Below are 15,389 nucleotides of genomic sequence, written 5' to 3'. Positions count from 1 at the left end.
TAGGGTAGTCAATAGTGCGAATAACGGTGCGCTGCTTGATTGACTAAATACAGTAAACAAAACAGCTCGGTTTACAGAACGAGAAACATTTGGTGGTTTCAGGCATTTTGCTGTGTTTACACGGCAAAAAACGGAAAATATTTACTTATGTCTTTTCAAACCTGCATAAATTTCTTTCTTCTGTTCTGTGGAATACAAAAACCTAGCTAAAAAAACCTAACGAACCAACAGAGAACGTTCCCAAAACCGAACGGGAATAAATAAGAACCTTATGGGAACGTTCTGTGTTTGACAGTAGTCTATTACTCACCGTTCTCTTACTAGGCCTATATCTTTTTCGTCTAATGAAAGCGAACGAGGCTGTTTTTCTGATCCACTGTATAAATAACAAAAGCGGGGTGAATAAATTATGATAGAATCCTCAGAATCTCTTTAAAGGTCTTAAAAGGAGCTGATTTTTCTGAATGCATCATTAAGGTTTCTGCAGATGTTGGAAGTGTTCATTTAAACATCAAGCCCAACTTGCTGTTAAATTATGCAACTGAAGATAATTTTTTTTTTTTTTCATAACAGTGGGCCTAATGGAAAGCGAGATAAAGCGGATTGTTGTGACAAACAAATTCTGCATTCTTGCAAAAGCATAATTGGGCTTTGTAAGGTCAAGGTAGTGGGTGTATTGCTCTAGCTAAGATGCATTTATGCATGCGGGTCGATGAAAAGTGTGGGTGATGGTCAATTGGTGATCATGCTTTTTTTTTTTTTTTTTAGTATCTTGTGCTTTTGTGTATATGCAGCAAAATGCAAAGCTGCTGGACAATGTAAACTGGAGGATCCAGTAAATTTTAAATATTGAAAGATAAATGGTAGGCTATTATATTAGTTAACCCCAAACTTGAAAGGACTTCACAAAGTCAAAACATTTATAAGGAGAAGACCAATTGTTCATGCACCATAGATTCCATTTTATGCATAATGAAAAATAGCTTATTAATGTCTCTCTTGGCTCTGTTGCTGGGGCCCTTAAGAGCTCGTGTCTAAATGCTCCTCTACAGACACTTTAGCCAGTCCCACTTGATTTGATTGAATATAAAGTGAGGTTGATTTTCCTCCAGCGGAGCCACTAATCTCTAATAACATAATGGATGTCGGCTGTGGGGAAATCATGGAGCTGGATTTTAAACATCAGGCATTTAAGATCCTGGTTGTCTCACAAAATATCCATCTTATTTAGCGTCACTTAGAGTGACTAACCGAGTTTCATTTATGGCGCTTACGGGAAATAATACAATCATTTATAAGGGGGATCAAATCAGTTGTGCATTACAGAGTGCGTTTGGAATTTGCTGTGCAATTGTTATATTGAGTCCTCAAGATGTTCTTGGACTGCTGGTCCACTGCTGTTGTCACTTTTACATCTGCTTGCTCCAGTTCTCTGAATTTCTGTGAGAACATACCACTCTGACGAAAGCACTTGCAATACATGGAAACTGTAAACAACTTGCTCCATGGAGCAGTGTGTGTTTTCAGTTGTATCCTGCCATCTTGTGGAAATTATCAATCAGCACACTGTTCATATTTGAAGCCCAGGCTATTAAATCAATCAATCAATCAATCAATCAATCAATCAATCAATCAATCAATCAATCAACCAATTAATCAATTCTGTTTATCTATCTGTCTATCTATCTATCTATCTATCTATCTATCTATCTATTTTCCTCTGTTTTAAGAATTTGATTTCTGGGAGATAAGATATAAACATATAAAGACGTTTAAAGGGATCATTATTTATCATATTTATCATAGGATAATGTTATTTTTTCTTATTTAGCCTATTCATTCATTCATACTTATTTACTGATTTATTTGTATTAAGCATATGCATTTTTTCCTCTGTTTTACACATTGTTCTGGGTGGTTAAAATAAATTTATATGCAACGTGCAGTAAACATGTTTAAAGGAATGACATTATTTATCATTTAATTTAATTTAGGATAATCTATTTATTTATTGTTTTATTTTATTTTATTTATTCAACTATTTTTTTATTTTCTTTTATTTTTTGCTTGCTTGCTTTAGCATTTTAGTTTTGGGAGATAAATTAAATTATAGGTAAACAAACCAGTAGAAACGTTAAAAGGGATAACATTACGTAGGCTATCTATCATTTAATTAAGTGAATATCTTTATTCTGTTCTGTGAAACAATGCAAAATAAAGGTGATAGAAGTTGATCACGTTTCTTCATACGTTTCCAATTAAAAGTTTACTTTTACTTTAAATGTTTAAGTAAGCGACCTTGTAACGCTTTAAGCGACCTTGAGATTTGTGCAAAGGCTTTATAAAAAATAAAACAACTTCTTCAAGTGCAGTTAGGCTACTTGTTGAACATTTTAGTAAATTTTCACTTATTTAGGCCCAATATTTTGACTTTTCCTTTAGAGAAAATGTATCACAGTGTCCATATTTAAACTTTAGTGTAATTTCTTTCTACTTTTTGTTCACTTCAGGTAGCAGCGATTGAATGACAGTGCAGTTGACGCTAATGTAATTCTAGCGCACAGTGATGGTGCTGGAACCAGGGTTGCCAGGTTTTCTCAACAAAACCCGCTCAATTGTTACTCAAACCTACCCCAATCGCGTTTCGAGGGGGTTCCCCGGTAAAAATCGCATTCCGGGGGATAAAATACACGTTTTTCGACGGGGATCCTCAGTAAAACTCGCATTGCAGGGGCTAAATATCACATTATTGGGGTTGGTTCAACCCGCGGACATGATAAACAACCCGCGGCAACAGTGTTAAAGTAGCCCAATTCCGCGGGAAAACCGCGGACTTGGCAACACTGGCTCCGAACCTGACGTCATTGTGCCGCTGCTCCAATCAGAGGACACGGATGAAGACGCGCTCCAGTTGCTGGGTGTAAAGTGAATGACGATGCTCTTTGAATGTTGTTTGTAGTCGTCAGATAAGATGTGAAGAGCAGCGGCACAGAGAAGTCACTGGACAACTTTGAAGACTAGGTATGCATTGTTTTTTTTTTTTTAATGCATGTTGTGCATGCTAAGAATTCGATGTTATAGTTGTATTCTGTTATAGCATAACGCACAAGCAATATTTAAATTGCTCAACGCGTCCTGAATTTTGTCTTATAACCAGTGCAAAAAAATACGCGTAATACAGATTTACAACTTTATACTGAATAATGAAATTCAAAAATATTCTAAGTATGTTTATGTCACTCAGAAGTATGATTAACTCTGTTGATAGAGTCACTGTAAACTGTACTCACTAAGAGCAGACAGATTAACCCCCTGTAGTCTAACTGTTGCATGATGCAGGATACATCTCGGATACTTTGACTGGATGACACATCTGGGTCAGTGAAGTGCCCCTCTGTTTTTCTGCTGGACTGAACATTGACAATCGGAAGCTGCTCAGTAACCCAGCACATATTTTTTTGAGTCAAGGTGTGATATGAATTTATTAGCATTCTATGTGCAATGTTTAAGTCCTTTGTATTTGTCATTTATCTTATCTTTATATGTGTTTAGCATATTTTTTAAGTTTAATTGTGTGCAAATGTACTCTAATTTTCTATTCTACTAGATATACTTGTGTGTCTGTACAGGTGTGTATATATAGGTCAATGACAAGTAATGTCCGATATTATAAAAAGGAGGAATATTATCTAGTTTACGACACATGTGGCACGTTCTTAGATGCTGTATGTAATCTTTGTATCCATGTTTGAAAAACATTTATAATATTTTCTACAAAAATTTTTTTTCTATTCAATATTTAAAAAATTGTATGAATATTGAGGGGCTTATTTCCTTAGGCTTATTGTAACATAAAGTGATATTTGAAATATGTTCAAATATTCTACAGTCCGCTTATGTATATATTCATGTAAGTTCTTATAAGTTGAAATACTACTATATTTTCTTTTATTATTTTTTTTTCTCAAATCAGCTATTAGTAAACTAATCCATCATGAGTGCCCAAATGGAGGCAGATGTCCACACAATATCTCCTGAGATGCCGGCCATGTTTGATGGCGTGAAGCTGGCTGCTGTAGCCACGGTGCTGTATGTCATAGTGCGGAGCCTGAACCTGAAGTGTCCCACGGCGGCCCCTGACATCACCTGTCAAGACACCCCTCTCAATCGCTACCTGCTCAAGTCTTGCCCCATTCTAACCAAAGAGTGAGTGCTGCTGCCTAGAAGGATTTCTTGTCATCTTATTGCAGTCTTCTCACACATTGCATCTTTCCTAGATGGCAAAGTACAATAAAATGATGCGATTTGCTGTGTAGAATGACTAGAAGAATCCAGGACTACATTTTTAGTTAAATATTTGGATATACACTTAATAACTATTACGCCACCTGCCCATGTCTCCAGGTACATCCCTCCCTTGTTATGGGGAAAGAGTGGACATCTCCAGACTGCTCTTTATGGGAAGATGGGAAGGGTAAAGTCCCCTAAACCTTGTGGGATGCGCAAGTACCTGCCTATGCCAGACGGAGCCACTGCCACCTTTGACCTGTTTGAGCCACAAGGCGTCCACAGTACAGGAGGTGAGCCTGGGTTTCTCAATAGCAAAGGGATTTTTGACCCCAAAGGGGAAATCTTGATCTAAAAATATACACAAAGCTATCATATGGTTTAAAAAGACTGGAATATTACTCACAAATAATCTTTTTATGCTGCATTCTTGCATTTTTAGACCTTCACAGCTTGTGATTCTCATCCACTTATGGTGTTTATGATTAAGACTATTCCTCTGGAGAGGCAAAGGTGTTGCTCGTACTTTCACTAGAGTTTATCTGTCTCTGTCCCATCACAGATGACATCACCATGGTGATCTGTCCTGGGATCGGTAACCATAGTGAGAAGCATTATATACGGACCTTTGTGGATTATTCACAGAAACAAGGCTACAGGTGCGCCGTTCTCAACCATCTTGGAGCACTACCAAACATCGAGCTGACTTCCCCGAGGATGTTCACCTACGGTAAGCCACGCGTGGCAAGCATGCTTGTATGTTATGAAACAAGCATACTTGTGAAAAACAACCAGGCGGTTAGTTACAATTTCTTTTTAATTAGATGAGAGTTTTTTGTAAAAAAACAAAAAACAAATATATATATATATATATATATATATATATATATATATATATATATATATATATATATACTACCAGTGATGCTAAAATTCAGCTTTTTAATCACAGGAATAAATGACATTTTAAAATATATTCAAATAGAAAGCAGTTATTTTAAATAGTAAAAATATATCACAATATTACTGATTTTGCATCAAATAAATACAGGCTTCGTGAGCTGAAGAGAACTCTTTAAAAAAACATTAAAAACTTTTGACTGGTAGTGTATGTATGTATATGAACAATGTTTAATTAAATCATATATATTCTTTAGAATTTAAAATTAGAATTTAAATAAACTTCTCTTTCTATAGAAACAGCAACCACTGAATGCTAATTTCTATTATGTTTAACAATGGTTTATTATGTAACACTGTGTTAAAGGTTGTACCTGGGAGTTTTCAGCCATGGTGAGCTACATTAAACGCACATTCCCACAAACTCAGCTCATCGTGGTGGGCTTCAGTCTGGGAGGGAACATCGCCTGCAAGTACCTGGGTGAGAATCCAGCCAATCAGGAGCGAGTGCTGTGCTGCGTCAGCATCTGCCAGGGATACAGTGCTCTGAGGTGAGAAAGTATTTTTAACTTATGCACTTAATATACAATTTTAAATATGTAATTTTGACAACTTGGTTTTCTGTTTTATTTGTTTGTCTTTAGGGCTCAGGAGACATTTCTACAGTGGGATCAGTGCAGGAGACTATACAACTTCTTCATGGCGGACAACATGAAAAAAATCATTCTATCTCACAGGTAAGTCCTTAATTATGTCAAATATCTGACTGTGATTGATCAGTGATAATGGCCACTAAACTGTATGATTGACACTTGTTCCTGGCAACCAATTTCTTTATATCCCTAATTATCCCTTGTGAAACTGATTCAAGTAAATCTGTCCTGTAGGGCAAGTTTATTTGGTATGAGCTCTAGCAATATGGAGGCTGCCGACTTCAGCCATCTGTATACGGCCACTTCACTCATGCAGATTGATGACAACATTATGAGGTACTTTAAAAGCTTTCATAAGACACTTCTGACTGCATCTTATGTTTCCATAATGATTCTTTTCCAAATGTATGTCTCTATTAGAAAGTTTCATGGACACAACTCCCTAAAGGAGTACTATGAGAAGGAAAGCTGTGTGCATTATATTCACAATGTAAGTAACATTGCTGAAACCCAGTTATATTAAGTCATATTGTTCTTTTGAAAACCATAATCTTATATGTCTCTCATATTAGATCAGCGTTCCCCTCCTCTTGATGAACTCTTCAGATGATCCATTAGTCCACCAGTCACTGCTGACGATACCTCGCACACTAGCAGGTATTTATATATTACATTTTTACTATTCTGTCTAATTCTTTCCATTTTTGTCCATCTTTAGCAAGAGGAGTTGATGGATGTCAAGTGGCTTTTAACAAGCAAAAAGGAAGAATTAAACATGAAGGACCTACCAAAGAAGTGTAAAAAAAAAAGGTCACGTGTCTTCAACACGTATTGCCTAATAGTGCTTTTAGGCGCCCATTAAGACTCTCAGCACCGCTGTGTTTCTAAGATCCTGCACTGGACACCTGTGCTGAATTTTTCAGTGCCATCTGATCCTTTCCTCTGTGATTATTTATCAGATTACTGCCGTCAGCTTCTTCCTTCAGCCTCAGGTGAAAGATCCAACAGAGAACCCCTATTAGCAAGTCTAACTGCCTCTCGCTAAGGAAATATGGGACACCTAATCTTCTTGAGCTTCAACGGAACTTTAAAGTTGATGCATTTTTAAAGAGGCCATGACAGAAGACTTGGCAGCCTTGCTTATGAATTTGTATGGATTATTTCGTCTTTTGAGTATATGTCTAATTGCTAATATCTAATGCTGTTAATTAATAATAATAATAAGGTGCATTTATAATAGGATTGAGAACCGATTCTTATTCTGGTTCAGTTAAAAATAAAACCGGGTGATGTGAACCGAATACGGTTTTAAAGTACTCTGACAAAGATTTCTGCAGTACAATAGCACCACAATCCGATTCTTAAATGAATGTCTCACGAACCGCTTTTTTTAGTGAATCAAAAGCATATTTCGCAACCAGTGTCAATTCTTGAACAAATGCCTCTCATAAGCCGATTCTGTCTTAGTGAATCAAAAACATATTGCATGACCAGTGTAGATAGATTCCTGAACAAATGCCTCTTGTGAATCAGTTCTTTTTAGTGAATCAAAGACAAATTGCATGACCAATATAGTCCAATTCCTGAACAAATGCCCGTGAATCGAAATTATACTGCGCAACCAGTAGTCAGTTTCCGAATGAATGCCTCTTGTGAGCCAATAGCGAATCAAAAGCATATTGCGCTACCAGTGTAGTCTGATTCATCAACATATGCCTCTTGTGAATCAGTGCATTTTAGTGGATCAAAGCCTTTTGTGCAGTGCAACAAATGTAGTTTAATTTATAACGAATGCCTCTTGTAAGTCGGTTCGTTTTAGTGAATCAAAATGATCTTGCGCAACCAATTTAGTCTGATAACTGAACGAATGCTTCTCGTGAGTCGCTTCTTTTTAACGATTCAAAGGCATAATGTGCAATCAAAGTAGTCTGATTTCTCAACGAATGCCTCTCGTGAGTCGCTTCATTTTAGTGAATCAAAAGGATCTTGCGCAACCAACCACCAGTCCAATTCCCAAACAAATGCCTCTTGTGGCACTTCTGTATTAAATCAAATGCATATTGTGCAATGAGTGTTCTCAGATTCATGAACATATACATATTGTCCAGTTTCTGACAGAATGAATTTCATGAGTCAGTTCTTTTTATCGAATCAAAAACATACATAACGACCAGTGTTCGATTCAGTTCGAGTCAGTTCTTTGTAGTGAAAAACATACAGTGCAACAAGTATAGTCCAATTCCTAAAATAATGACTCTTATGAGTCGGTACTTAGTGAATCAAAAACATACATCTAGAATGAATGGCTTCCTCTAAAAAGATTGTATGAAGAACGACATTAAAATAGCTTTCAATGTGATAAATCTGTACTGTTTCTCCACAGAAAAGAAGCAAAATGTGATCTTCGTTCTGACACTACATGGAGGTCATCTCGGCTTCTTTGAAGGCGCTGTTCTTTTTCCTCAACCTCTTTCCTGGATGGACAAAGTCATAGTCAGTTATGCCAATGCTATCTGCCAGTGGGAGAAACAGAGACCGCAGTGCCAGTAGGAAAAAATAATGCCTTGTGCAACACTAAGCATAACACTTTATGGTGTTCTTGTTTGCTCTGAGTTGAGGTTAGGTCTGACTCACCAGAGTTTGCTCTGACCTTCAAGCAGGAATTTGAGAGAAAGCAGATATGGTAATAAATTACACTTACCATAAGTTGAGTCAGATGTCAATGGTGTATCGCTTCAAAGCCTGAAAAACTGTGCAGAGGGATTCATAAAATGTTTTTGAAAAAGGTTATAGTGAACCTTGTGAAAAAACATACTTGGTAAGAGGAGATGGTAAAGAGGTGAAGACTAATAACTGTTGTAACTAACACTAAGTTCACCAGCTGTCATTTACATAGATATTTCTATACTGTGATGTCAGCATATCTCAAATAATAACTCATCAAATCACCTTTGTGAGATGTTCAAATTTTGATTAGTTTAGAAATTGTTAATATTTAGTAATGAAAGTTCAATAGAATTTGAAAATGTGCACTTACATTTGCTTTTGAATATTCTGTCAGGTTGCCTTATGTTTTATTGACACTTTATTCCATGCTATCTTTTTATTGCTGCTATTTTCATTAAATGTATTTAATAAATAGTTTCCTGTAGATGGAAGCGCAAACAATTGAAGCAATAATCTGACAATGTCTCCCATTTATTGGTGTCTTTTAAAACTATGTCTCTGTTGTTATACAAGAAAAACCCCTTCTTGACAGTATCTAACAAATGGAATCAGATTAATTTATATTAATTATTATTTGAAATGTTATATTTGTTTTAATATTAAAAAACTTTTCAATATAAAAGCTTTGTCCCACATTTTGGTAACAAGGTTGCAATATTTGTAAACACCATATAAAATGAACAGAAAATAGGCTGATTATCATCTGATCAGGCGGATTTTGTCTAAAGGTTAAGCATCTTTCACTGCCTTAATGTTTTTGTTTATTTTTAATGAACCCAAATTGTGGAAATTGCCATAATTTGTACATCTTATTTTCTAGAAATAAATAGATAGATGTAGCACTCAAGTACAACGTTTGACATTCCAAAAGGTTTTTATTTGTTTTCTTTTACAGGAAATACATGTTAATGTTATAAAGTTGTCATTTTAAGTGTGCACTTTATTTATAATGAAAATGTATGTACTCACTTTAACTTTCTGTAGAAAGTTCTCCATTCAAAACATCATGTATTCTTACAATTCTGTTTTAAACGTTGACTGGGTTGAGTATTTTTCCATTCTTGCTTAACTAGAGAAACAACAGAGATGTCTGGACTCTGTAATCTGCCATCTGTGCCAAAAGAATATCTATTTTTGGGGTTAAATTTGAAAATGGGGCCCTGCCTGAGATTAGTAAGGAATGTCATGCACTCCAATAGAACGCAGTGTCACAGGGAACTAACTGACCGTATCCATTTCATTCCTCTTTAATGACATCTGGAGACTTTTCCAGTAACATGGCTGTTTGGCATGGGAAAATCTCTATGCTGCTGGGTTCACTCTCAAAAAAACAAACACGTTCAATCATTCTGTAATGCAATACAACTAAAATAACACAGTCGCTTTCTTGTGCGGCGACAGATAAAAAGTGCTTAGTCAAAGAGATGTGCTGCTGTGGCCTTGCCATCGTATTTGGCACCTTTCCCATCGAAGTCTGAAGGTAGGATTTCAGCATCAAACTCCTTGAAGTAGTTCTCCAGCTCATCACCGTGGACAAACACCTTCAAAGACACAGAAAGTCAAAACCACTTTCTCATCCATCAAAAATAAAATGTTTCATCATCTTGTTTTCAACAAATTCTGTCCAACATAATTTACCCTTTCCAACAGTTTGCTCTTCATCAGGGGTTTGACCACATTGTAGGTGGTGGTGAAGTACCAGGGCTGGTGGATAAAGTGCACTGCTTTGAAACGTGCAGGGAAAGAGTCCTGCCAAACAGATGTGGAATCATGAACATTTATGTGTAATTAATAGATTTATAGACTACAAAGGATGATATGCCAGCTAACTAATCTTCAAATGATGCGAAATCAGTCATGTTATGCTTTCATTTTGGACTTATACTGCCACTTAGTGGCATGGTTGCATTACATAAAAGCAAATAATTACTGATTTCATTGTAGTAATGCACTATTAGCAGTTGATCCTGATCCTGAGAGAGGGGTCGGAAAAGTCCCTGAGTCGGGACTCGAACTCGGGATGCCCGAACCAGAATGGCGTTGTGTGTCAGTGCGCTGCCTACGAGGCTAATGGAGCCGACCCATGTTAATTTCTTTGTTATAAAACTTTTTTGAAGGTAAGCATAACTAAATGCACCTTTAAGAACTAAGACAAGAGAGCTATTTTTCTAAAAGATAAAAGCTAATGTATCACCTGCAACATGTCCACCATTTTCTTCAGCTCTGTGGGCTTAATGCCAGAAGCTTGCTGCATTGTGAAACCCTTAAAGTTTTCAATGATACAAAACCCATTGATTTGAGTCTCTTCATTTTCCAGAAGCTTCTCCAGGATCACACAATAGGCTCTGAGGATCTGGAACAAACACAATATCAATACTAAAACAGACTTTTAGTTCTTTAATGCATCCTTGCAGAATAAAAGTATAAATTTTCTTCTTCAAAAAAAAAAAATATCCTACCTCAAACTTTTTTAAAAGAAAAGGGCACCGATCAATATACAAACTTACTACCAGTTCAGCCTATTATCATTGAAAAAAATCACCTCATCAAAAGTGATTTCCTCATAATCCCAGTTCTCAATGTTGAAGAGCAGCACCACACGGCCGTATTTATCTCTGTTGGGCAGGATCCCTGGGTAACCGGCCTCAATGGTGCTGCGGACAGCCTCTGGGGTCAAGTTTTCAAAGAGTTCAGGGTAATCCCGCCTGAAGCGCACATAACCTTCAGGACAATAAAACCAATAGTAGCATCTCAGGGCAAGGTGGTAGCAATAGTAAAAATAAAAACCCTTTGACAAAACTATTTACCCTTCATGAGTTCATAGGCCCTGTTAACTTCATATTTTCTGGCACGGATGAACCTCACCAGCACGGTATCGGGTTTTTCCCCAAAAGTGTCCTGAACACCTTTTGCGAGGTCGTCTCCAGAATCTGCCTTCTCTTTAATAATACCTCTGAGTTCCTTTACAGCTGACACTCGCTTCTCATCCGTCTCATTTAGCTCATCTTTAGCCTACAACAACATCACAAGTTAAAATACACACTCATAAAATCACAACAATTTCTTTGTAAAGTAACAGTTTTTTAGACAGTCAGAATGTGCAGTGAATTCCTGCTAACTTGATAGGAGATGCTATTGTGTAGCAGTAACTAGATTTTTTATATTTTCTCATAAAAAATTGTGCAAAACTTGCCACAGTGATGCTAGATGGCTGCTAGGTTGTTACTAGGGTGTTTATTTTGTGTGGTCACTATGTGGTTAAATGAACGATATCAAATGAGTAGCAGTGCGATATGGCTGTATATCGGCACGGCTGATTCAGCCGTATGGAAATCACAATGTGCCGATATAAAGCCATATTGTACTGCTATGTGTGTGATATTGCGTTTATACAACAGTTTGATGTGTGTAGATACAAAAGAAAAAACAATGGAGTCTTTAAAAACCCTCTTTAGTGTTTAAAAACTACTTCCTTTACTGCTGACTCGCTCATAAAAACATTTCTCTTGTCGCCATCTAATGACAGAAAAATGTAACTAATCACCACAACAACAGCCATCATAAAAGTTGCTAGGCAATTCAGTCAAAAGTACAAAGGCAGCGCTCTGATACACAGCACTGAAGTTAAAACATAACGTGATGAGATTTTGCAAAAACTCAGCCAAAACTATTTGCTCTGGAACAAATAATAGATTAATGAAACCAAAGACTGCCTGTTATATTTACCCAAAACAAATTATATCTCATATTTAACCACTATAGAGACATCAGAGCCAGCGGCAAATTCCAGAAGATCTGGCTGAGGCTGATGCCGTGGAGCTCACATCTCCGAAAATGTTGAAGCAAATTTTCAAATAGACATTATCTTTATTAACAAACTGCATATTTGAAGTCTAAACAAGTGCTACCTCGCCAAAAAACACTTAAAACTACATTCCGTGCACAAAAACGGTGAAACGGTTGGAGTTCTGTTATAACTAGAATATCACACTCCTCTCAGCCAATCAAATTCGAGGACCAGAAAGAACTGTTGTATAAAATTAAACAATAGCAATGCTTAACTTAGTAAACAGCGCTAATATTGAATTAGCTATAGTTTATTCATATTTAGACAGCTAAAATGTGCTTTGTTCAGTCTAAATGTGTATATCTGATACTTTCTAAAGACTTGCTCACACCTTCTGCACCGTGTGGTCGGGTATTTGGGCACAGGGTTCGAACACCGGCCCGTGATCTTTGACCGTGAGGTGCTCCAGCTTAGCCCTAAGGGCCTGTTCCTCCTCGGACACCATCCGGAATGTTCCACTCTATAAAAAGTTATGGAGAAAGACTTATGAAAACATCCTAATCCTGAGTTTAAGCAAGCACTTTAGTTTAGCAGCCCTAATCAATGGAAGCTAGTGTGGGCCAATGCTAAGCTCACTCACATGAACTGTGTAAAGCTTAGTAAACCCAGTCTGAGATTGGGGATAAGCTGCTAATGTACGTAACTCTATCCCTAAACACTAAGATCCGCCTTGTTCTTAAAACATTTGTTCACCAAAAGAGTAATGGTTTGGAGGACCCTGGGAGAGATCACATGTTGGGTGACATAACAGGGTCTCAAGACTTCAGTGGGAAATACTTTTAGTATTATAGTTTCACTAATGGAGACAGTTGTAAAAGTGTTCTCTCATTCTGATAACATCATTTAGTCAGTAAGCAAATGCAACACTGAATGAGGTTTATAAAGTTTATAAAGACAAAAAATAATAATGTACTTACAACAACAGCCATTGCTTCAGATGCTCAGTGCAACTTTCTGTGGAAAGTGAGATAATGATCACAAGGAAAATGCTTCGACTCCAACAACAACAAAAAAAGGCTTTTTATGACACACAGGCATAATGGTTTTTCTGAAACATGAGAAATTACACAAATTTAATGACTTTGTAAAACTTTTTATCATAATAAATATACTTAGTATTTAAGTCGTATTCTCATTAGCTTGCTGAACCAAAGATGTCTAAATATACATTTTAATTAAAATATTAATTAGAAACAATAACTGAAAGCAGGGGTTTTCAAATATTTTGATGCTCAGGTCCCCAAATGATGATGTTTTCCATACTTTTATTTTGTAAAATGTTATATGCATAAACACCCAATTATAGTGTTTGACAAAGAAAAAAATTAAGCATGATATAATAAAGAAAACATGTAGTTTGAGAAATTAAATAAGTGGCTTTTGTATTGTCACTCAAATAATAAACCAATATAAAATAAAGCTTATATATATATTTAAAAATATATTTAAAAATCCTATTTTTAAAGATTATTGTCTTATTTTGTAGTCAATATTCTAATTGATTAATATGGCTTCTGACCATGATTTCTGACCAGTCTTTAGAAAGCAGAAAATAAGACTTAATCTTCATTTTGCATCTCAATGTATCTTGACTTAAGGAAGTTTTGATATTTGTACTGGAAAATAACACTAAAATACTGAGCAAGTAAATTCATTTTTGCAGTGTTTGCAACATTTAATGCCATGACTTGAATTGAAGTCTTTCTGTTTCTTTTCAAGGCCTTAATTTGTGAAAAAGTGAATTAAGTGACTTTTTAAGACCTGCAGAAACCCTGGTAATAAAATGCCAAAATAATTAAACAAATGAAACATTACCAATAAAATAAGGCCAATTATATAACATGAATTCAAATAACATAGAAATAGAAATATATCAAGCATATGTTAACTTTGAATAATTTGTGGACTCCCAAGAAACACTTTGTGTCCACCTGGGAGTCCCATGAAGTCCAATTGTAAGAGCAGATAACCGAAGGGTAATCTGAGACATTAGGTTATATAATTTAGGGACATTTTTTTGCTATATCACAAGCATTCCAGCAGGGTTGTTATGTGATAGTCTCCATTAGTCTGACATGTTGAGGTGAAAATTGCACCAACTGCAAAAGTTAAAAGGGAAACAATCTCCCAGATTGCTTTAATTCTTTCTACCTCATTACAACCACCAACACTTTAAAAGAATAGAGAATTATCCATCACCATTAATATTTAAAAAGTTTCCAAAACTTGAGCAATGCACATCCTAAATGACATAAATCCCACGCTCTATCCTAGGAAACGACACTTACCTGACACAATGCGGTGCTGCTCAAGCCACCAGAACTGAATGAGGTGATAAACAGCAGACTGCAATAATTTGTAGTGTGACCTGTGATGGATTAACAACGTCATATGGATTATGCAGAGCAGATTTGATGTTAATCAGTCAAAAACATTGAGAAAAGGAGCAAAAAGAACATTTACCAATAGCCTGCAGCCAATAGCATCATGACTCTCATATTTTAATCAAGAGGAACCTTCCCTGACCCCAAACACACTGTGTGATTAAAAAAAAAACAAGAGTTTATGAAAAATAGTGTGTCAGACATATTAGCGGTTAATAATATTAGAGGTTAAAAGTTTGGCAATCCACTGACCAATAAGATTTGATTGGATTCCAGCACCAGTGAAAAATATGTGCTGGCAACGTGAATTGTTTCTGAAAATAGACCTTGAACACAAAGCCGTGTTAAAATGCCAAGATACAGATGAAGGCATTTTCATTAGAATTACGTTATAAAATAATTATCCAACATATAATAATGCATCAATTTCATCAAACCTTTTAGAAACTCTACATATTAATAGCTAATCAGATTTTATTTATTTTTTTAACCATGAATACTGTATATGTACTTGTAAAAAATAATGTAGAAATGTGAGAACAAATGTATAATATATATATATATATATATATATATATATATATTCACAGT

The 15,389-nt window shown here is 35.9% G+C and overlaps 2 protein-coding genes across 3 annotated transcripts; one reads left to right on the top strand and one right to left on the bottom strand.

Annotated features, from left to right (window-relative positions):
* Positions 1–2,889: 2,889 nt before the first annotated feature.
* abhd2b (abhydrolase domain containing 2, acylglycerol lipase b) lies at positions 2,890–9,100 on the top strand. Of its 2 annotated transcripts, none has more exons than XM_058767482.1 (11): positions 2,890–3,021; positions 3,319–3,468; positions 3,974–4,206; positions 4,405–4,580; positions 4,850–5,017; positions 5,555–5,738; positions 5,832–5,924; positions 6,075–6,176; positions 6,261–6,330; positions 6,413–6,497; positions 8,224–9,100. In XM_058767482.1, exons 3-11 carry the CDS (start codon positions 3,995–3,997, stop codon positions 8,388–8,390), a joined length of 1,257 nt encoding a protein of 418 aa, XP_058623465.1. In that variant the 5' UTR covers positions 2,890–3,021; positions 3,319–3,468; positions 3,974–3,994; the 3' UTR covers positions 8,391–9,100. The 2 variants fall into 2 exon arrangements, with proteins under 2 accessions (XP_058623465.1, XP_058623466.1); XM_058767483.1 differs by having other exon boundaries at positions 2,901–3,021; positions 3,340–3,468.
* Positions 9,101–9,493: 393 nt separating this feature from the next.
* On the bottom strand, positions 9,494–14,967 carry rlbp1b (retinaldehyde binding protein 1b). Its single transcript, XM_058767667.1, has 9 exons — positions 14,878–14,967; positions 14,703–14,782; positions 13,332–13,368; positions 12,746–12,874; positions 11,375–11,579; positions 11,110–11,288; positions 10,762–10,920; positions 10,206–10,316; positions 9,494–10,108 (listed from the first exon to the last, which is right to left on the bottom strand). Exons 3-9 carry the CDS (start codon positions 13,341–13,343, stop codon positions 9,980–9,982), a joined length of 924 nt encoding a protein of 307 aa, XP_058623650.1. The 5' UTR covers positions 13,344–13,368; positions 14,703–14,782; positions 14,878–14,967; the 3' UTR covers positions 9,494–9,979.
* Positions 14,968–15,389: the final 422 nt, after the last annotated feature.

Source organism: Onychostoma macrolepis, chromosome 25 (genome assembly GCF_012432095.1).
Source record: "Onychostoma macrolepis isolate SWU-2019 chromosome 25, ASM1243209v1, whole genome shotgun sequence".
NCBI lineage: Eukaryota > Metazoa > Chordata > Actinopteri > Cypriniformes > Cyprinidae > Onychostoma > Onychostoma macrolepis.
Note: the sequence above shows the minus strand (reverse complement) of the source record. Positions and strands in the feature narration are given on the sequence as shown.

What these genes read in the sequence shown, in the direction of transcription:
- abhd2b (XM_058767482.1), top strand. Translation starts at nt 3,995, where the DNA reads ATGAGTGCCCAAATGGAGGCAGATGTCCACACAATATCTCCTGAGATG. An exon ending in AGGCGTCCACAGTACAGGAG is followed by an intron (nt 4,581 to 4,849) that starts GTGAGCCTGGGT and finishes GTCCCATCACAG; the next exon opens with ATGACATCACCATGGTGATC. An exon ending in ATTGATGACAACATTATGAG is followed by an intron (nt 6,177 to 6,260) that starts GTACTTTAAAAG and finishes TGTCTCTATTAG; the next exon opens with AAAGTTTCATGGACACAACT.
- rlbp1b (XM_058767667.1), bottom strand. An exon ending in CCGACCACACGGTGCAGAAG is followed by an intron (nt 11,580 to 12,745) that starts GTGTGAGCAAGT and finishes ATGTTGTTGTAG; the next exon opens with GCTAAAGATGAGCTAAATGA. An exon ending in GGCCTATGAACTCATGAAGG is followed by an intron (nt 11,289 to 11,374) that starts GTAAATAGTTTT and finishes ATTGTCCTGAAG; the next exon opens with GTTATGTGCGCTTCAGGCGG.